General features: G+C 38.9%; 1 protein-coding gene across 1 annotated transcript; it reads right to left on the reverse strand.

The window, feature by feature from the left end:
- Positions 1-686: 686 nt before the first annotated feature.
- On the reverse strand, positions 687-18084 carry Pfdn4 (prefoldin subunit 4). Its single transcript, XM_053782342.2, has 4 exons — positions 17955-18084; positions 15070-15174; positions 8236-8343; positions 687-1140 (listed from the first exon to the last, which is right to left on the reverse strand). Exons 1-4 carry the CDS (start codon positions 18003-18005, stop codon positions 976-978), a joined length of 429 nt encoding a protein of 142 aa, XP_053638317.1. The 5' UTR covers positions 18006-18084; the 3' UTR covers positions 687-975.
- Between the last annotated feature and the right edge of the window lie 5280 nt (positions 18085-23364).

Raw genomic sequence — 23364 nt, forward strand, 5'->3', positions numbered from 1 at the left:
AGGATGACAAAGATGATCCCATGTATCAGAAACCTTCCCTATGAGGATAGACTAAGGGCCCTGAAACTGCACTCTCTAGAAAGACGTAGAATTAGGGGGGATATGATTGAGGTGTATAAGTGGAAGACAGGAATAAATAAAGGGGATGTAAATAGTGTGCTGAAAATATCTAGCCTAGACAGGACTCGCAGCAATGGTTTTAAGTTGGAAAAATTCAGATTCAGGAAGGATACAGGAAAGTACTGGTTTGGTAATAGAGTTGTGGATGAGTGGAACAAACTCCCAAGAACCGTTATAGAGGCCAGAACGTTGTGTAGCTTTAAAAATAGGTTGGATAAATACATGAGTAGATGTGGGTGGGTGTGAGTTAGACCTGATAGCTTGTGCTAACAGGTCGGTTGCCGTGTTCCTCCCTTAAGTCAATGTGACCTGACCTGACTAGGTTGGGTGCATTGGCTTAAGCCGGTAGGAGACTTGGACCTGCCTCGCATGGGCCAGTAGGCCTTCTGCAGTGTTCCTTCGTTCTTATGTTCTTATGTAAAATATTAATCTCAATATATAGTACTGTATTTTAAGTAAACCTTGTAATGTTTAAATCAATTTTAGTATTTTTTTTTCTGGTTTACCTACTCTTATTGCAATTTTTAAAAATTGGAGTGTACTATTTTATAAATAAAAACCATAAATGTAGTATTTCTTTTTTTAATCCCTTTCAATGTGTAACTAGAAAGACATTTGTGTGCACTTGAAAAAAAAAAGTTAAAACTGCTGAATTTGACTTATTGATCCATAAAATAATTAGCTCACAAAACATGATAAAGGCTTTTGGTTTCTTTCTGAAGCTTTGCCAGAATAGTGCTGACTAACCCACAGGTTTATAACACTGAACACAACAGTTAAATATAGTAACCATGGTTAATAAATTTAAAATAGTTATAGTTTTCAAGCCATTGAAATTAATGGGTATCTAAGCTTCTACTCTTCTTCAGGCTCTAGATTAATATTATTACCAAATTTTGCATAGAGATCCCCCTTCAGCTGAGTCATAGTATCCTGTAGCTCACTGCTTCTGCTGTTGAGAATACTGATTTCCTCTTGCAAGTCTTCTCTCTGTGAACTGATGGCTTCTTGTGCTTCATCCTTAAAAGCAATAAATGACATTTTAACAAATTTATTGACCTTTATGTATTTCATGCTGCCCCAGTTGCTGTGCAATATCACTGTTTCGTAGTCTCGAGGCCAACCCAACCCATCAAATGGTCTATCGGGACATAAATGGGGAATCAAAGGCAAACCAAAACTAAGTGGAAAGTAAAAAAGCTAACAAATTTATTGACTATAAGAGAGAGGCAGGCATGTGTGAATATGTTAGATAGGAGTAAATGGAGACAAATGGTTTTTGGGACCTGACAAGCTGTTGGAGTATGAGAAGGGTAATATTTTGTGAAAGGGGAAACTGGTTAGCCAGACCTGGGTCCTGGAGGTGGGAAGTACAATGCCTGCACTTTAAAGGAGGGGTTTTGGGATACGCATTGTTTGGAGTGACATCTAAACTGTCTTATCTGGGCACCTCTGCAAAAACAGTGATATTATATGAATGATGGTGAAAGCATTTTTCTTTTTTGGGTCACCCTGCCTTGGTGGGAAACAGCTGTTGTGTTGAGACAGTTAATACCATGGCTGAATCAATGGGCACAATACCGTGGCTGGAATGATACACAAATAACCCGCACATAGAAGAGGAGCTTACGACGACGTTTTGGTCCGACTTGGACCATTTACAAAGTCGCAAAACATCAAGCTTACTTTCTGCCAGAATAACGCTCTTTGCACTAATCTCGTTCATACCTCTCCTCCCTCTACTGATGCTCCTGGTGTCTACTCTACTTGTTCCTCCTGTCCCCTTCAATACTTCGGAGAAACTGGCCAATCTCAATGACAGACTTAGGGAACACAAAAGTAGTGTTAGGCTTGCCAACCAACAATGCTCTTTTCTGTCACGTCAGAGATCACAGCCATCCTATTGACTGGTCTTCTGCTAAAACTGTCTTCCCTATTTCCAACTTTAACAGTCAATGTCTGGTTGAATCCTCCCTAATACACAACCTTCCTTGTATGAATCTTAGTCCTGGCTTCGTCTCTGTAGACGCCTTCCTTTCCCACTACATTGTAAAATGCTCCAAACTTCAGAACACCCGTGACCCAACTTGAGTCCTCCTTTTACTTCTCCCTCTTCCTCTTTCCTTTTTCTCCTCTGGGTTGTCTTTCTTCTGCCTTGTGTTTTTGTTCATTATTTTTATTTCCTCTCCCCCCCCCCCTCTGTGTTCTTGCTCTTACCCTCTGTGGGCACCTAACTCCCTTGCAGTGCTCTCCTTTCTTAGTATTTGACTGGCTCCTCCTCCTTACTTCCTCACTACTACTCCCTTCCCCGTCCACTACCACTGCTACTACTGCCACTTCCTGCCTATATATACCCTTCCTGCTCTATTTCTTGTCAGTGTGACTTTGTAAATGGTCCAAGTCGGACTGAAATGTCGTCGTAAGCTCCTCTCTTTTATGTGCGGGTTGTGTAAATGGTAGAGATGTGACAGTGCAATGAGAGCAATTTCGAAGAATGAATATTAGTAGACAAGAATGGGTAGACTTCTGAATGTACATTCAGAAGTCGATCCATTATTTACTGGCAGCTACAATAAGAGTATGGGGTAGACTGGATTACAAGTTAACTGGCAACATGGGGTAAGAAAAGTGAAAAATTAAGGACAGTTTTGGAAAAATATAAGCAACTAATTGGGGGGAAAAGATGCACTAGAAAAACTGCAGGAAATGAGGGGGTGGTAGAGGATATATAGGGTAAATTTAAAAATACATTGCTAGTGTAGCAGAGGTCTGTGGGTATAGGAGGGTGAGTGCAGATATGAAAAGGCAAGACTGGTGGAAAGAAATTGGCAAATGAGAAGTTTTTCCATTTTAAAACTGACAGACTGAAAGCAAAGTATGCTAAGAGGGAGGTTAAGAGTGGTGTGGAAGCATAAAAGGAGAGCCAGTGAGAAAATGGGGAAGTCCTTAGCAGCAAATTTTGCTAATAAGAAACTATTTTGGAAAGAGAGATCAATAAAGTGAGGAACCCTGGAGAGCAAATGGACTTAGTGGTTAAGAATGAAAGATTTGGAAGTATGTACTGGAAAGATGGAAAGGATATTTTGAAGTTATAAGACATTAGTGATGAAGGGGAGGCAGTGTTTTCATGCAAGGAGCAGGGAGGAATAACATTGTATGGGAATGGGGAGGAGCCTGAGGTGGAAGTGAGGAAAGTGTCAGGTAGTGGGTAAATTGAAATAGGGGTAAAGGAGCCTGGCTGGACAGGGTTAAGATTGATGTTAAAAGCAGGTGGAGATATAGTGTTGGGGTATGTGTATTCAATATATGTATACATGAAAAAATCATCATTCAACACTTTCACCACACTCGGAAAGAATACAACAGTTAGAAGCCCTTGTATCCCAATATCCCTTTATACAAGGTTCCCTTGTATAAAGAAAAAGGAACAAGAGAGACTAAGAATTTTAGGGGGATAAGCCTGTTGAGTATATTTGGTAAAGTTTATGGAAGAAATATTACTTTAAGGGTTAGTGGTAAGAAAGGACTACAGAGGAGCAAAGAGGATTTATGAAGGGTAGAAGATGTGTAAGACCAAGTGTTTACACTAAAGCATAAGTGAGCAGTCCTTTAATGAGGGGTAAGTTGTTTGTTGCTTTTAGGGATTTATAAAAGCATGTAATAGGGAGAAAATGTAAACTATATGGCAAATGTATGGAATAGGAGGTAGGTTACTAAAAGTATTAAAGTGCTTTTTATGCAGAGTGAGGATCATGTCAGGGTATGAAGGAGGGAGGGAGACTATTTCCCAGTAAAAGTAGAATGTCATTATGCTAGATTAATATAGTATTTATAGACGGTGAACCACAGAACAGATAAAGAGGAAAAAAGGTGGGTGGAGTATTTTGAAGTATCTCTGGAAAGCAGTATGTGAACCACTTGGAAAATGCTATATTCTATTCTAGTAAGAATAACACCCCAAGGTATGATTTAGAGAAAAAAAAAAACAGGATTTTAACTACAGAACAAAAATATAACTGAAAATAGTATTTCAGAAAAACTAATGAAAAAGCATTGTAAAAAAATCTGCAACATGAAAGAAAATGGAATCAAATGGTTATTTAACAGCAACAAAAAGAATAAAATAATAAAATGATTTAACTGAAAGTACTGGAAAGCCAAGAAAATGAAAGGAAGGACTAGAACCAACACAGGAAACACACCAACCCAAAGACTCAAACAAGCCACAAATTAGTATACAATATAATGGGAAAGAAACTGATGAAGTAACTGAAATAAACAAAACTAAATATCCTACTTATGAAATGGATAGTAGTGGTGCTCTCCATTTCACTGGTAGATTATTACACTTGTGGGAAGCTCAATAGCAATAATGCCCTTCAAGGGGGTTGGGGATGCCTTCATGCTGGTGAAGGCTCTTTATGGAAATAACTGAAGCTCCCCTCCCCTCCTCTTCCTTTCATTAAATATGATTCCTTTCCACTCCCAGGTGTCATATGGCTCCTATGAATTTAGTTCTCCCCCCATTATTTTTATAGTAAACCCTCTTATAAAGCAACACCAGATGGTATAATTTTGTTAGTGTGCAATTAAAAAAGTGAATCCTAAAATTCATAGAAAAAAAAAAAAAAACTGATACTCCCTGCAAATCTAAAAATAAGATATGTGACATACAAAATTAGGATAGCACCTTCCATAGATTTTCACAATCTACCTAAAAACATGCATAAAACAAAATAATGCATTTAGTAAAAAGACAAGAAAAAATATTTATAATCCAGCCTCTATCAAAGTTGTAAGCTCTCTATACCTGTATAAAATACAGTGGTACCCAGAGTTTCGGCCATAATTCGTTCCGGGCTGTTTGAGTGCTGTTACTGAACGAATTTGTTCCCATAACGAATAATGTAAAGTAGGTAAGTCCATTTCAGACCCCCAAAAATACACTTAAAAAAGCACTTACAGAGTTGGGAGGTGGCCGAAACTCGGGGTACCACCGTAATCATACACAAAGTACGAATGTACATGATAAAAACTACCAGAAAGCACACAGCATTACAGTGGACCCCCCAGTTATCGGCCGTAATCCGTTCCAGAAGGTCGGCCAATAACCGAAATGGCCGAAAACCGAACTAATATTTCCCATAAGAATTAATGGAAATACAATTAATCCGGTCCAAACAAAAATATTCACAAAAAAATAATTTTTTTAACAATTATGTAAGTATTACATACGTTTATTGAAGGTTAATGCTGGCTTCTGGAAGATAGGGAGGAAGAAAGAGGGAGGAGTTAGTGTTTGGAAGGGGAATCCCCCTCCATAAAGATTTTAGGTAGCAAAGCCTTCTCTGGGGTTACTTCCCTTCTGTCTTTTAATGCCACTAGGACCAGCTTGAGAGTCACTGGACCCCTGTCTCGCAAAATAACTGTCCAGAGCGCTCTGTTTCTGGCATCTCTAAGATTTCCCTGAAGTGGGACAGGGTTTTGTCACTAAACATGTTACAGATATGGCTTGTCTCAGCTTTGTCAAGGTGGTGTTTGTACCCTAGTCCACATTGCACACACCTCTTTAATCTCTGAAGAAGGCACCTCCTTCACTCCCTCTTCCTCCTCCTCTGAAGCAAGTTCCTCAGCTGCAGTCTGTTGCTGTTCGAGATGAAGCTCTTGCAGCTCTTCAGTGGTTAGCTCTTCCCTATGGTCCTCCACCAACTCTCCCGCATCCTTGCCATTCGCCTCCAACCCCAGGAACTTCCCCAGTGCCACAATAGAGTCCACAAGGTTGGCAGGGTCAGGGTCAGCCTCAAACCCTTCAAAATCTCTCTCTTGGAAACAATCTGGCCACAATTTTCACCAAGCAGAGTTCAAAGTCCTGGAAGTCACTCCCTCCCAAGCCTTACCTATAAGGCTTATGCAATGGAGGATAGTGAAGTGATTCCTCTGGAACTGTCTTAGGGTCAAGTGAATGTCCAATGTCACTTCAAAGCACTTTTGAAACACAGATTCTGTGTAGAGTTTTTTGAAGTTAGAAATGACCTGCTGGTCTAAGGGCTGGAGGAGAGGAGTGGTGTTAGGAGGCAAGAACTTCACTGTGATGAAACTGAAGTCCCTAAACACTTGGTCTTGCAAGTCTGGAGGATGTGCAGGAACACTGTCCAGTAACAGGAGGTACATGAGTGGCAATTTCTTTTTCAGGAGGTATTTTTTCACACTTGGGCCAAACACATCATTAACCCACTCTTTGAAAATCTGCCTTGTGACCCATGCCTTATGATTAACTTTCCACATCACACACAATCAATTCTTCATTACATTGTTTTTCTTGAACACTCTTGGATTTTCTGAGTGATACACGAGTAAATGCTTCACTATGAAATCCCCACTAGCATTACCACACAACAAAAGAGTAAGCCTGTCATTTATAATCTTGTGTCCTGGCAGTGCCTTTTCCTCCTGGTTAATGTAGTAGGTCCTGTTTGCCATTTTCTTCCAAAACAGGCCTGTTTCATCATAACTAAACACTTGCTGGGGTTCAAATCCTTCAGCCTTTTCACAGTCCTGGAATTCATGAACATACTTTTCAGCTGCACATTTGTCAGAACTTGCAGCCTCACAACGCCTTACAACACTGTGTATGCCAATATGCTTCTTAAATCTATCAAACCATCCTTTGCTGACCCTAAATTCACAAACTGCAGCACTTTTTCCAGGCATTTTCTTTGCAAGATCCTCATGCAGCTGCCTTGCCTTCTCACAAACAATAGACTCCACAACACTGTCTCCCACTAATTCCTTTTCCTTAATCCACACTAATAATAACTTTTCCATCTCTTCCATTATTGGTGGCCTTTGTTTAGACAAATTACTCCTTTTGCAACATTAGCCTCTCTGATTTGTTCTTTCTTTGCCAGGATGGATGTAATTGTTGATTTATTCTTGCTGTACATCCTGGCAAGTTCCACCACCTTCATACCACTTTCAAACTTTTGTATCACTTCACACTTAAATTCCATGGTGTTTCTCACTTTCTTTACCACAGGAACTTTCTTTGGAGCCATGGTTCCTTATTTCACAGTTGCACTGCAAATATAACACATACTACAAGGGGAAATAAGCAAAATGTTTGGATGTACAAGCAGAAGCTTCCTCAGCCACCGAGAGACAAAACCAAACTGACGCACAAGCAGCCCCAGCCGGCGGATGGACGTGTCCCAAATGGCTGATAACCGAGCAAACAGCCGATAACTGGGCGCCAAAAAAACAGCCAATAACCAAGTTGGCCAATAACCAAATCGGTCGATAACCAGGGGTCCACTGTATTATAATTCAGTCTCCAGATAACTGTAAACATTAAATCTATAGTACTTCACCAATCTTTGCCAAACAAATGTAAACATTTTGTATATGCATAACTGAACATACACAAAGTATGAAAAAAGAAAAAATATTTATTTAAAATAATATTTGACAGAATATCTGCAATGATCGTAATCACAAATTGTTAAGTAATTAATTAGCTAAAAAGTGGTAGAACATCACACATCAGGGACCTACTGTCTGACCAATTCCAATCAATAAGTGTCTTTAGATATCTCTACAAAGCAGACATTTTAGGGGGAGAGGAATGCAACAGTAATGTGGCCTATTTAAGAGACTGTTGGACTAGTAATAATTCAAAGAAAAGTAAAGGATGCAGATAATCCTTAAGTCCCTCAAACAGTATCTCACTTTCTCTATGTTCAATCTATAATTTCCTCGATCACCCTATAGATCATTATTATTACAACTGTATTAATGTTGGTAGAATTACTGACAATATGTTAGGTAAAAGGACACAAGTGCAACTAATGTGACATTTTATTGTGGCAACATTTCACTCACCAGGAGCTTTATCAAGCTGGCTTGATAAAGCTCCTGGAGAGTGAAACATTGCCACAATAAAATGTCACATTAGTTGCAGTATTACAACTGTTGCAAATCATATGTTCTGTGAATTTTTGAGCATCTAGGCTAGAGTGTAGCTTTTGTCACATCAAAATATAAATAATTAATATTACTCAAACCTTTATTTTCTGGCTGCCAAAATAAATCCTTCATAAAAGCAACAATTTAACTAACCTGTGTTTTCATGATGAAGACCTCACCAACCATGAATGGAACTTTTTCATCACTGTCCAGAGCAATTAACATCTCATCTTCTGCATCCTGCAAGTTTTGTAGATCATTCTGAATGGGAAAAATACAGTGTCATTATATACAGCCCATATTTATTGCCTGGAAAATTTACATACCTAAATACTATACAGTAGGGCCCTGCTTTAGAGCACTTTGCTTTACGGTGTTTCGCTAACACGGACATTTCAAATTAGGACCAAAACTCGTTAAACGACTCCACCACCTGACTCGCTAATACGATCTCCATGCGCCATATTTTAAGGTAAGTAAGGAGTGTACTGTATGTGCATTTTATCGCTCTAGGGTGCTTTAACCCTTTCAGGGTCGACAGGCCCTCTCAGAGACTTGTTCTCAGGGTTGGCCAAATTTCAAAAAAAAAAAAAAATTATTTTTTGTATGAAAAGATAGAGAATCTTTTTCCGATCATAATGACACCAAAAGTATGAAATTTGATGAAAACTTACAGAATTATGCTCTCGTGAAGTTAGCGGTCTCGACGATGTTTACACACTGGTGATTTTGCCCACTTTGAGCCCTATTTTCAGCCAATTCCAGTGTACTAGTCGACAAAAATCATAACTATTTCGTTAGAACTCCATTTTTTCTATCGAATGAGTACAAGAAACCACCCATTTACCGATTTCAGCTATCCAATACAGTGGTCAGAATTTAGCAATTTTGCCAATTTCACACAAATTTCAAAAGATGCCAATTTCTGAATAGGGTCCAGAATAAACAAGAAAGACATTCCTGGCACTAAAATAACATTTCCTCTGTTCACTAGTCACGTCCTCACGCCCCTCTTACATTCTTTTGCTTTCCACTTTGAATTTTTATTCTCACAATAAAATAGAAGATTTACTGTTATGCAGACTACTGCATTAGTGTAGAAATGGTATAAATATTATCAGTGCACTTGTGAAAGAATATTAGACTCACCAGTTGACGTGTATTGGACGCATAGCATGATTTGTTTACTTTTGAACTTTGGTAAAAATCGAACATTTCTGCTACTTTGAGCTCAATTTCAAGGTACTTTTCATTGTAAAACCAGTCAAAATCATCTCAATTTCTGTAATATGTCTTCCATTCTATAAAATGAGACCACGAAAACTAGAATACAACAATAAATACCATACGAAAATACAGTGCAAAGTCACTGTTTTAATCCAAAAACACGGTCAAAGTTTTTTTTCTCATTACGCAGTGTGCTGCAGGATTTTTTTTATACTGCGCACACTGACCACATAGACCCATTCTTTCATATGTAGGCCTACTAGCTTTCTCTCACTAGATTTGAGGGCACTAGAATTTAGGCGTACTAGTATGTCAAAAACCCTGGTGCATAAACCGTACTAGTACGGCCGAAACCCTGAAAGGGTTAAATGCCTAGTATATAATGTGCGGATGGGGTGGCCAGATGGAGTTACAATACCTACCACACTATTCAATACCTACCTACCCTACTATTTACCTTGCACACTATATTAACCCCTTGACTGTCGCAACCCCCAATCCTGCGGTGTCTCCTGGTGTCACAAAATTTAAAAAAAAAAAAAAAAATTCTTATGAAATGATAGAGAATCTTTTCCCGATTGTAATGACACCAAAAGAACGAAATTTGATGGAAAACTGATGGAATTACGCTCTTGTGAAGTCAGCGACCTCGGCAATATTTACAAATCGGCTATTTTGCCCACTTTGAGCCCTATTTTTGGCTAATTGCATTGTTCCAGTCGACCGAACTCATAGGTATTTCTTTAGAACTCCATTTTTTCTATCGACTGAGTACAAGAAACTGCCCACTTACCGATTTCAACCCAATAATGTGGACAGAAATTTGCAATTTGGCCAATTTCACGAAAATTAAAAAATATGACAATTTCAAAATAAGGTCCAGAATGAACAATGCAGACATTCCTGGCTCTGAAATAACATTTTCTTTGTTCATCAGTCACGTCTCCAGGCCTCTCTGATATTACTCTTGCTTTCTAGTATTTTGAATTTTTATTCACACAAAAAATAGAAGATTTACTGTTATGCAGACTACTGCAATACTGTAATAATTGTATAAATAACAAACCCATTCATGACTGCATATTAGAATGGCTAGTTGGACATTTATTGGACAATGACATGATTTGTTTACTTTTGAACATCGGCAAAAATCAAACATTTCCCATACTTTGAGCTCCATTTCCAGGTTCTTTTTATAATAAAACCAATCAAAATCACATCTATTTCTATAATATGTTTTCCATTCTATCAAATGAGACCAAGAAAACGAGAATACAGCCATAAATACTATACGAAAATAGACCACAAAGTCAGCATTTTAATTAAAAAAAAACGGTCAGTTTTTTTTTTCTCATTATGCACTGCGTGCTCCAGGATTTTTTTTATATGGTGCACACTGACCACACAGACCCATTCTCTCACATGTGGGCCTACTAGCTTTCTCCTGCATGATTTGAAGCCACTAGTATTTATGAGTACAGTGGAACCTCTACTTACGAGTGCATCCGCATGCGAGTTTTTCCAGACACGAACAGCTGCTCAGTCGATTTTTTGCTCCCAGACGCGAGCAAAATTTCCAGATGCGAGCAGGCCTCAAAGAAGGTTAATTGACACTAGTGATGGGGCTCTTGCTCTTGATCTAGGGAACTGGATATCAGTTGTTTGTTGGACTATCTTATTGAAACTTGGGCAATGTGTGATGAAAAGATGCTTCTTAACGTACACCAAAAATGAAAAAAAGCGGACCATAAATAACGGAGTTCACTTCTCAGCCATTAGCCTCCTGTTAGCGGTATATTTTCGTATGGTTTTTATGGTTGTATTCTCGTTTTATTTGGTCTCATGTGATAGAATGGAAGATATACTACAAAAATAATTATGATTTTAATTGGTTTCACTATGAAAAGTACCTTGAAATCGAGCTCAAAATAGCAGAAATGTTTGATACTTTGGCGACATCAGTGGTAGACATCATGAGGTAGCAGTGGCAGACATCATGAGGTAGCAGTGGCAGACATCATGAGGTAGCAGTGGCAGACATCATGAGGTAGCAGTGGCAGACATCATGAGGTAGCAGTGGCAGACAACATGAAGCAGCAGTGGCAGACATCATGAGGTAGCAGTGGCAGATAACATGAAGCAGCAGTGACAGACAACATGAGGTAGCAGTGGGAGACAACATGAAGCAGTAGTGACAGACAACATGAAGCAGCAGTGACAGACAACATGAAGCAGCAGTGACAGACAACATGAAGCAGCAGTGGCAGACAACATTAAGCAGCAGTGACAGACAACATGAGGTAGCAGTGGCAGACAACATGAGGTAGCAGTGGCAGACAACATGAAGCAGTAGTGACAGACAACATGAAGCAGCAGTGACAGACAACATGAAGCAGCAGTGACAGACAACATGAAGCAGCAGTGAAGACAACATGAAGCAGCAGTGGCAAAGTGTAGAATTAAGAGAGTAGCAATTAAGTATAGCAGTAAGAGTGTAGCAATTAAGTGAAGCATTAAGAGTGTAGCACTTATAAGTCACTCTGACTTTTTTGGGTTATCCTAGGTTCTCTACACATGTAGTCAGAGCAGGAATGGCCTCTGTGGTGGCCCTATAAGCCTCAACAACAATGGCTGCTGTCACCACCACTAGCCACATACCTAATGACATGTATTTTATTCATTCTAGTGTATATATCATGTTTCAATGTTATTAATATTGTTTATTATGTCATATTACATGAATTGTGATAGATAAATAAGCTGTAGAGTTATTAGGGAAATTATTAAAGTATTTTATCGTGCCTGGAATTCCACTGGAATGAATTAATTCCATTTCAATTAATTCAAATGAGGAAAATTGATTCTGCAAACGAGCAAATCCAGTTGCGAGAAAGGTCATGAAATGGATTAAACTCGTAAGTAGAGGTTCCACTGTACATATATGTCAAACACAGTGGCTTGCAAGATGTATATATATATGACCAAAACAGTCAAAGGGTTAGGACCGTTAAGACTACAAATATTTTAAGGTAAGTAATGAGTGTACACTATATGCATTTTATCACTCTAGTGCTCTTTAAATGTCAAAGTATATTACATGTGGGTGGGGTGGGGAGTTGCCTGGCTGGCTGCCATACCTACCACACCTAACTTCTTACAATAAACACTCCTCACTTCTCACCCTACATTAAGACTACAAATATTTTGAGGTAAGTAATGAGTGTACTGTGTGTGTATTTTACTTTTTATTGTTTTTAATGCCTTGTTCTATTGCTAACTTAATATATGTCAGTGTAAACTTATTATCTGACATTTATAAGTGGAAACAAATGGCATTCTCCTTTCCAGTGATGTCCACTTTCCAGCAGTAGCTTGGAATCTAACCTCTTATATAAGTGGGGCCCTACTGTATTAAAAATACTACCTAACTAGCATGATCCGTGGCATCATCATAGCTTACATATCCATACCACATAAAAAGTGCGACTGCTCATAGCATAAGTTGGTAATGAAATCACATGACTGCTGTATTATGTTAAAACACTTTCAATAATGTTCTTGTTAACAGTAGTTTAACTATTAAATTCAGTGTGAAACCTCTGAGGATATTCAGTAACAAAAAAAAAAAAAAGTATTAAAAAGTGGGATCTTCTGAGAAGACAGAACAAGCATGTCAGAATGAAGAATGGAAGCTAAAAAAATTAAGTTGACATGCTTTATAATGAATGGGACAACTTTTAAAAAAGATGGACTGCCTGAACTGACAATTTTTACAGTGAATCTTGGCATCTCTCCATGAGATGACAGCAGGAGTTTGGTCTGACCAATATGCAGCATTATTATAGTCAAGGGAAAGCACCAAATCCACACCATACAGTACCTGGGAAAATAGGAGGCACAGTAAGTAAACTTGATGCAAGGACAGGAGGGTGCCCTACAGTCCTTGGAAGAGAGAGCCCTTAACCCTTTGACTGGTGCAAGCCCCTTTCTGAAACTGTCATTCTATGTTGCAAAATTTTTGGAAAAAAAAAAAAAATTATTTTTCTTATGAAATGATAGAGAATCTTTTCCCAATGGTAATGACACCAAAAGTATGAAATCTGGTTGAAGACTCATAGAATTACGCTCCAGCGAAGTTAGCGGTCTCGGCGACATATACGCATCGGTGATTTCGCCGACTTTGAGCCCTGTTTTTGGCCAATTCCGTTGTTCCAGTTGACCAAACTCATAGCTATTTATTTACAACTCCATTTTTTCTATCAACTGAGTACAAGAAACTGCCCATTTACTGATTTGAACTACCCAATAAAGTAGTCAGAAATTGGCAATTTGGCCAATTTCATGCAAATTAAAAAAGATGCCAATTTCAAAATAGGGTTCCTAATAAACAATGTAGACATTCTTGGCACTAAAATAACATATCCTCTGTTCATTAGTCAATGTTCAATGTCAGCTGTTGCTGCACCACAGTCAGCTGTAATACTCAAAGATGTGGAGAGACTGTTGTTGGTGTGGCTTAACGAGAAACAATTAACCCCAAGGGGTTACCCACCCAGGATAACCCAAGAAAGTCAGTGAGTCATCAAGGACTGTCTAACTTATTTCCATTGGGGTCCTTAATCTTGTCCCCCAGGATGCGACCCACACCAGTCAACTAACACCCAGGTGAACAGGAAAAAATGCCTGGAACTAGTGCTCATATTGGTGAATTTAAGGCCAGCAAAGGTTGGTTTGAGAAATTTAAGAATCATAGTGGCATACACAGTCTGATAAGGCATGAAGAAGCTGAAAAATTCCAACACCAACAAGTGTTCAATTGTGAGGAAACAGGCCTGTTCTGGAAGAAAATGCCAAACAGGACCTACATTACTCAGGAGGAAAAGGCACTCCCAGGACACAAGCCTATGAAAGACAGGCTAACTCTCATGTTTTGTTGTAATGCTAGGGGGGACTGCAAAGTGAAGCCTTTACTCATGTATCACTGAAAATCCCAGTGTGTTCAAGAAAAACAGTGTCTCATCACTCATCAATACTCTTCAATAAAGGTAAGTGTCATTTTAACATTTATTTATATAGTTATTGTGCATGTCTCATTGTTTTCTTTGTAGGGAAATGTATATTTCATGAAAAAAAATTATTTTTTTAATACTTTTGGTTGTCTGAAACGGATGAATTGGATTTCCATTACTTCTTATGGGGAAAATTAATTCGGCTAACGATAATTTCATCTAACGATGAGCTGTCAGGAACGGATTAATATCGTTAGCCGAGGGTCCACTGCATTATCATGTATCTCTCTCGCCTGCATTCGAGGGAATACAGATTAAGGACCTTCAACCGTTCCCAGTAGTTTAGGTGCCTTATCATACTTATGTGTGCCGTATAATTGTAGTAGTATATATTCTAAAAATATTACCAAATCACTGTTGTATCTATCAGTGTGTAACCTTCATAACTTCATTTACAAAGGAAAATTAAAATTATAGCACAGTGCATATTTTCAAGAGATACTACATAGTGATAAAAACACCTCTGTATCTACAATGATCTTATTCGTCAGCTTGTCGGCATTAAATACCTTTCATCTCAATACTGAAATTTAGGCAGATTCCAATACCATCATAACTAGGCAATACCCACCAACACCAATACTAGTACCACATAGCATTATTTAATATATATCTCAATTTTTTTAAAGATATTTCATTGATATTTAAAACTTATGCTCAGTTCTGTAGGATATAACTAATTTCTATTTACCTCCTTAATTTTAAGTTCCTCCTTAATGTCTCCATGACGTGCATTGCAGCGGGCAAACCTGTTTATCTTCTGTTGATCTTCATAGGTAATGTGCACATCTGAGTCCTAAATACAAAAAATTATTATACTCAAGAAAATCTAAAATGTCTGCAAACATTTTATTTTCAGAAGAATTTTTGAGGTCACTTTGAAAATACATACAATTCATGTGTTTCAACATTATTCATAAAATCTACACTCCTGATGGGCACTAAGGTCAGCATGGGAGTAAAATGTTTTCAAGGATCACTGGATAGCAAATTTAAATAGAGTACATGATTTCAATCACTTAATTATTAAATTACCCTAACATCATCTTCATGTCATTGAAATTAAATACTAGACCATATAAAAAAGGCAAACATGGTAATCCATTAACATTATATGCCAGTTATGTAATTCTGGTAATGCATGATACACAGTAGTATATAGTATTTTCCTCTTGCACTGAGATATATCCGAGGTACTGAGCAGCAGAAAATAATAATCACCAAATTTAAACAATAAGGAAAAACAGGTGTGGAGGAGATAGGAGCTATGAAACCCACATTACCATACAGAAGTTAATGCAAGTAAACCCTCAATATAACAAGTTGGCTGTCTCCCACCAGGGCAGGGTGACCCAAAAAGAAAGAAAATCCCAGAAATGAAAATACTGTCATCATTCAACACTTTCACCTCACTCATACATAATCACTGTTTTTTGCAGAGGTGCCCAGATACAACAGTTTAGAAGCAAATATAAAGATATATAACATATCCCTCCAAACAGCCAATATCCCAAACCCCTCCTTTAAAGTGCATGCATTGTACTTCCCATTTCCAGGACTCAAGTCTGGCTAGATAAAAATAACTAGTTTCCCTGAATCCCTTCACTAAATATTACCCTGCTCACACTCCAACAGTTCGTCAGGTCCCAAAAACCATTCGTCTCCATTCACTCCTATTTAACACGCTCACGCACGGCTGCTGGAAGTCCACAAAACCTCTTTTACCTCCTCCCTCCAACCTTTTCGAAGATACTCCTATCCAGCCTTCTTTCCCCTACAGATTTACATGCTCTCCATGTCATTCTACTTTAATCCGTTCTCTCTAAATGACCAAACCACCTCAACAACCCCTCTTCAGCCCTCTGATTTATACTTTTATTAACTCCACACCTCCTAATTCCCATAAATTTCCATAATTGCCATAAATTGAGGGTGCAGTACTATATACAGTATACAATAGAGTATTTAAGTGCTTTTTTCCCCATTTTTTAGCATTATTCAAATTTAACTGGCTCAGACAATCCTCCACTATTAGTCCATTATATCAAGGGTTTTACTGTAGTAACTAAAAATTCCCACAAACAAAGAAAACATTAAGGGATTTAATCATTCACTAACTCAGCTTTTAGCCACTGCATAACCCACTTAATAAAAGAGAGTTTACATTTACGATATTCTTATTTTGCCTATTAACACCTGAATAAGCAATTTCCAAAATAAATATACATTTTTTCCTTCGTAATAGATAACACGGTTGATACTTACAATACAAAATATTAATGGAGTGATGTCCTGGGGAAAAAAAGTACATAATGACCTTATTGTTAACTATGCATTGTGCAATGTCAAAATGACATTTGTGACTGTGTTGATATAGCTTCTTCATTGGCACGAATGGAAATATTAAGTTTTTGAATTTACTAATTTACTCTCATGGCTCATGGCTCAATGATAGCACATTTGGATAACAACTGAAGTTCCAAAGTTCGAGCTAACAGTTTAAATTTTGGAAAGTGTCCTTGCACTTAATATCCCTGCTCAACTAGCATTGTAAAAAAATATAAACTTGTATAATGAACTTGAATATTTATATTGTGGATGGCATCCTGAAGAAGAGAACCTTAGCACCCTCTAATAATAATATCATCTTTATTTCTACATGTACAAGGTATACAGGTCTATCTGACATCAATGACAGACTATTATATAGAAAGCCTCTTGTTATGCAGAGTATTTTGGACAAATTAGGTCAATTTTGTCCCAGGATGCGGCCCGCACCAGTCGACTAACACCCAGGTACTCATTTTTACTGATGGGTGAACATGGACAACTGGAGTAAGGGAAACACACCCAATGTTTCCACCTTCGCCAGGAACTGAACCCGGAACCTCAGCATGTGAAGCGAAAGCTTTGTCACCAGACACAATGGACATGACACAATGACTGGATTTTTGGAGTTAGTAAGTTTATTTAGTTACAGGCACACATACAACTGTCACAGTGTAAATTACCCGAGAATAACCCAAAAAAACTCAGTGATTTATTTGCACTGATGTTATTCAGGGTTACTAATTTTTCTGGTATAATATTCTGAATAAAATCATTTTGTATCAGTGATAATTATATACCAGTACAAATTGTCTATGAACTTATTTTTGTATTATTATAGTTAGAAGCGCTAAATTCGTAAGGTTCATAAAGCACCCGGGGAGAATAGGACAATGAAGTTCGATCCAAACGGAGGACATGTCAAAATATATTTAGGAAGCTCTAAACGCACATGTGGGATTCAAACAGCGCCTAAAGGAATGGGTGGCACTCAAATTAGATCCAAGGCAGGGAAGGACATCCAATTCCTCGCATCAAGAGCCCCCTCCAGCATCAAGGAACCTGGTCTGCAGTGGCTCCCATTCTCACGTGGATTTCCCCGGTGAATATTAGCTAATAACGCCTCCATACACCACCTCAGAAATGACCCAGGCTTAATGAATGAACTACAAAAATCACACTTCAGAGCTAACTTTCCAAAAACCAATTCTAGGAGTTGAAATAAAGGAAGAGCTAGGAGAGCCTCACCCGTGTGACGGACGTCATGGCTGCCAACTGTACCGTCTCCTCCCACACCATAACATTGACCAGCACAGTTAACACACTTTGTTGCTACATTATTATTATCATTATTATTATTATTATCGAAGAATAAAACTAATAATTAAAGACTTTCGTTTTTATCTTAATTATGAATATATTTTAATACCTGATATTCCGCAGGTTCTTTTATCCAATTCTGTTCCTCCAGCCACAGCTTTCATCCACTTCTATGTTGTTCTTCCAACTTTCCTTCAATTTTAATGCATAATAGGTAACATATCTCGTCCCATTTTATTCATATTGTAAAATGGGACAAGATATGTTACCAAGTGTCACGTTATTTTTGTTTTATTCTTCATGTCTCATTGTTTTCTGGGTAAATTGTATATTTCATGTAAAAAAAATTATTTTTTTTAATACTTTTGGGTGTCTTGATATGTTGTAAAATACCTGGACGAGCCATAGTAATGACAAACATAACTGTTTATTATGACAATTATACTTCTGTGTACCTGTATACTTAAATAAACTTATTAAATGTGTGATAGAGCAGTTCTTGGTTGGTAGAGCTCCGTGGTTCAATCTCCGGTACGGGTGGAAAGTTCCTTAATTAAGACACCTGCTGTCACTGTTCACCTAGCAGTAAATAGGTACCTGGGTGCTAGCCGACTGGTGTGGGTCGCATCCTGGGGACAAAATTAACATAATATGCCCGAAATGCTCTACATAACAAGGGGCTTTCTATAGTAAGTCACTGATGTCAGCTATGATATGTACTCATCTAATTGTGGTTGCAGGGGTCGAGACTCAGCTCCTGGCCCCGCCTCTTCACTGATCGCTAAAGGAATAACGGGAAAAGTCGGTCGATGGATCTATAATTTCCTCACTAACAGAACACAGAGAGTAGTCGTCAACAGAGTAAAGTCCGAGGCAGCTACGGTGAAAAGCTCTGTTCCACAAGGCACAGTACTCGCTCCCATCTTGTTCCTCATCCTCATATCCGACATAGACAAGGATGTCAGCCACAGCACCGTGTCTTCCTTTGCAGATGACACCCGAATCTGCATGACAGTGTCTTCCATTGCAGACACTGCAAAGCTCCAGGCAGACATCAACCAAATCTTTCAGTGGGCTGCAGAAAACAATATGAAGTTCAACGATGAGAAATTTCAATTACTCAGATATGGTAAACACGAGGAAATTAAATTTTCATCAGAGTACAAAACAAATTCTGGCCACAAAATAAAGCGAAACACCAACGTCAAAGACCTGGGAGTGATCATGTCGGAGGATCTCACCTTCAAGGACCATAACATTGTATCAATCGCATCTGCTAGAAAAATGACAGGATGGATAATGCGAACCTTCAAAACTAGGGAGGCCAAGCCCATGATGACACTCTTCAGGTCACTTGTTCTACTAGGCTGGAATATTGCTGCACACTAACAGCACCTTTCAAGGCAGGTGAAATTGCTGACCTAGAAAATGTACAGAGAACCTTCACGGCGCGCATAACGGAGATAAAACACCTCAATTACTGGGAGCACTTGAGGTTCCTGAACCTGTATTCCCTGGAACGCAGGCGGGAGAGATACATGATTATATACACCTGGAAAATCCTAGAGGGACTAGTACCGAACTTGCACACGAAAATCACTCACTACGAAAGCAAAAGACTTGGCAGACGATGCAACATCCCCCCAATGAAAAGCAGGGGTGTCACTAGCACGTTAAGAGACCATACAATAAGTGTCAGGGGCCCGAGACTGTTCAACTGCCTCCCAGCATACATAAGGGGGATTACCAACAGACCCCTGGCAGTCTTCAAGCTGGCACTGGACAAGCACCTAAAGTCGGTTCCTGACCAGCCGGGCTGTGGCTCGTACGTTGGTTTGCGTGCAACCAACAGTAACAGCCTGGTTGATCAGGCGCTGATCCACCAGGAGGCCTGGTCACAGACCGGGCCGCGGGGGCGTTGACCTCCGGAACTCTCTCCAGGTAAACTCCAGGTCCTCTCTCTCTGCTTCCTGAGCATTGTCATACCTCGTCTTAAAGCTATGTATGGTTCCTGCCTCCACTACATCACTTGTTAGGCTATCCCACTTCCTGACGACTCTATGACTGAAGAAATACTTTATAACATCCCTGTTGTATCGTGTACTTGTAGAAATAAAAATTATTAGAAGAGCCAATCAATAATGACCTGAACGATGGTAATGTCAAAACTGTGTCGGGTTACTTTGTTTTTAGTATTTTGCTTTACTTTACTTGGCTCTTGCTTAAACAAGATGCATCTTACACTGATGGCAACATTAAAATTAGTGAAATAATTGAAGTCTCAATACGGGTTCGTTTAGTGAAATGTTAACCAGACTACAGGTCGACAGTCGAAATGAATGCGAAAAAAAATCTTGAATTCTGAGACAACTCGCAAATGTTAAAGAAATGTTTTATCCACAGTAACAAATCGTCAGCCATTCTGGAAAAATGTCTCCCTTAATGTAGGTGCTTAGATGCTGGTTAATGGCTCTTGATCCAAAAAACTGGATTTATTCTTCCTTTTTTGTGTTAATCTGAATGTCTCCAAATCCCCAGGTGTTATATAACTCGTACGGATTTAATGCTTCCCACTGATTATAATAAAATATAAATAAATCTGGAAAAATCTGTATTGTAAATAATTTATAATAAATGTAATGTTTTGCGACTGAATTCATGATTGTAAACTCAATACTATTGTTTCGAATTCAATAAATTTTGTAAACAGTTTATTGACACTGTAACTTGCTTATTAGATAAATATTGATTCCTGGACCCATTGTGTGCCACTGTGATCTTTTGACTACGGCCTACTGGACGGGTATAGGAGGCATAAAAAAGATCCCAACCTATAATTAAGAATGTTATTTTGTGTGGGTACCTTGATTTATATAACATTGTACAGCTACCCTGATTTATATGACAACCTTCAAGTGAATGAAATTCATATTCCTAAGAACCTAGTCTCGCCTTGTGATCTCTCTTCTCAATGTATTTATTTCAAATAAATTTCTTAGCAGTATTTTCCTCTCGTTTATAGATCTAGTAGTGTCAAAATAGTGTTTTCCTATATCCTTTCCAAATCTGAATTTATCCAACATGAATCAATTTTTATAAGTTCTGTCTTGATTAGGTATTTTCTACACTTTATTGATATCCATTTTGTTAATACTTGTCTTTTATTTACCCACAGCAGTCATATATAACCCGCTATTCTACGTTCTTCAAGAGAGTGTAGGCTCAAAGCTCTCAAACTATCTTCATGGGAAAGATTCCTGTGACAGGGATGTTGATTAGCCAGCCTTCTCTGTATGTCTTCTAATGCATTGATGTACAGTGTAATTTGGAAAGGACCTAAGTTGAAATAGGTCACATTGACTTAATTGGGTTGTTATAGGTTAAAGCTACGTGATATACCAGGATGACTACAAAATTCTTGTGCTTTCTGAACTACTGTACAAATTCATAATGGAAGAGAATAAATAGGTGTGGTGTCTGCGACAGGGCTGCGCAGTCCGCTGATTCCAGCCACACCGTAGACCAGAACGTCGTCGTAAGTTCATCATCCTCCTGCGTGCGGGTTTGTCTATACACCATGGGTCTCTGCTCGATTATTTGAGAGAAGACGGAAAATGGATTCCCACCTAAGTCTCTCTCTCCTTTATCGTAGAGAACGAGGGACTGTTTGAAACACTTATGCACACCTGTCTTGATGACAGGTGAGGAAGATGTGGAGTTGCGGCCTTCAGATATTTTAGACCTAAGGCTCCTGTGCTTAAATGTGTTTTAACTAAGCTGTCGTTAATACAGAGCGTGTGTTCAGAACGCTGTGGTGCGACTGTCACAGGTGTACACATAATGTACCATGCTTGTATTATATACCTAGGGGAAGACACCTTAAAGAATAAACTTTTACCAGGACAATATTTCGATGTTTAAATATTTATTAAATCATATTTTATGACATATGACTTAATAAAGAATTAAACATCGAAAGTCCCGACAACGGCTTGTCCTGCAGTGGTACACCAATGTTAGAGCGATTCCTTGACTGGTAGCGGACTCAAACTCACACACTGATGTCCGTGTTTCGAGCCCTGGTAAGGGTGGAAACATTAGGACGTGTTTCCTTAAAACACCTGCTGACCCTGTTCACCTAGCAGTAAGTAGGTACCTAGGTGTTAGCCGACTGGTGTGGGTCACATTTGGAGTTACCTGGAGTTTACCTGGAGAGAGTTCCGGGGGTCAACGCCCCCGCGGTCGGGTCTGTGACCAGGCCTCATGGTGGATCAGAGCCTGATCAACCAGGCTGTTACTGCTGGCTGCACGCAATCCAACGTACGAGCCACAGCCCGGCTGGTCAGGTACCGACTTTAGGTGCTTGCCCAGTGCCTGCTTGAAGACAAAATTAACCTAAGTTGCCCAAAATGCTCTGCATAACAAGGGTCTTTCTATATAGTATATCACTGATATCAGCTATGGTCTGTATACTTTGTACATATACTTGTAGAAATAGAAATGATAGAGCGATACACTATTGGCAGAGCGATACACCCATGGTAGTGCGATGCACTTATAGTGCAGCCGTACATAAATGGTACAAAGGTGCACCAACGATACGACCAGGTGGTGCTTTTTATTCTTACTTATTCATAAACCAAATTAAGTGAGCTTTTAGTAAACTATTGCACCCCAAGAGGTAGAAGCCTGGGTGCCAGAACAGTTTCTGCTTCGAAATTACCAAACGGAGGATCGAGCCTCTAGCACAGAATGACCAATACTGTTTTAGCACATTTATTCTACAGTATCTACCGCAGGGAAAGTGAGGAAACGAAAACGATAACAATAAAATGAAATTACCTCTGTAGAATCACAGGATAAATCAGACATGCGATAATGATAGGTTACTCAGTTCTAGTCGTAGTGGGGACTGTCCTAGTATTGGGGGTTTGTTATAGTAAGGGGGGATTATGAGGGAGTGAAAGTGGGCGTCAGAAACTGAATGAATCACCTCCCTCATTGTAGTGAGTGGAAGAGTATTAACCCTGCGTCTTCCATCGCGCAGAGTAATTCGTTTTCAAAACTTTTGGGTCAGTATAAATATATAATATGATGGTTTTAGAGAACTCTTGGAAAGTTGGGAATGAAAGTTGAGTAAGATGGGTGGTAGCAACCATGCCGGCAGGGTTGTGATGACTGTAGGGAGAGTCCAGGGAGCGGCCACAGGGTCGATATTTTGGCGTGGGTTGGCGAGTTGTATTATTCGCTTAGTTGTGCTTGTGGCTCCATGGTGAAGCCTCCCTGGTGTGTCCTCCTACTGCCTCATCCCGATATTACTTCCAAACTTTCTATTTTC

The sequence above is a fragment of the Cherax quadricarinatus genome, chromosome 38 (genome assembly GCF_038502225.1).
Source record: "Cherax quadricarinatus isolate ZL_2023a chromosome 38, ASM3850222v1, whole genome shotgun sequence".
NCBI classification, from domain to species: domain Eukaryota; kingdom Metazoa; phylum Arthropoda; class Malacostraca; order Decapoda; family Parastacidae; genus Cherax; species Cherax quadricarinatus.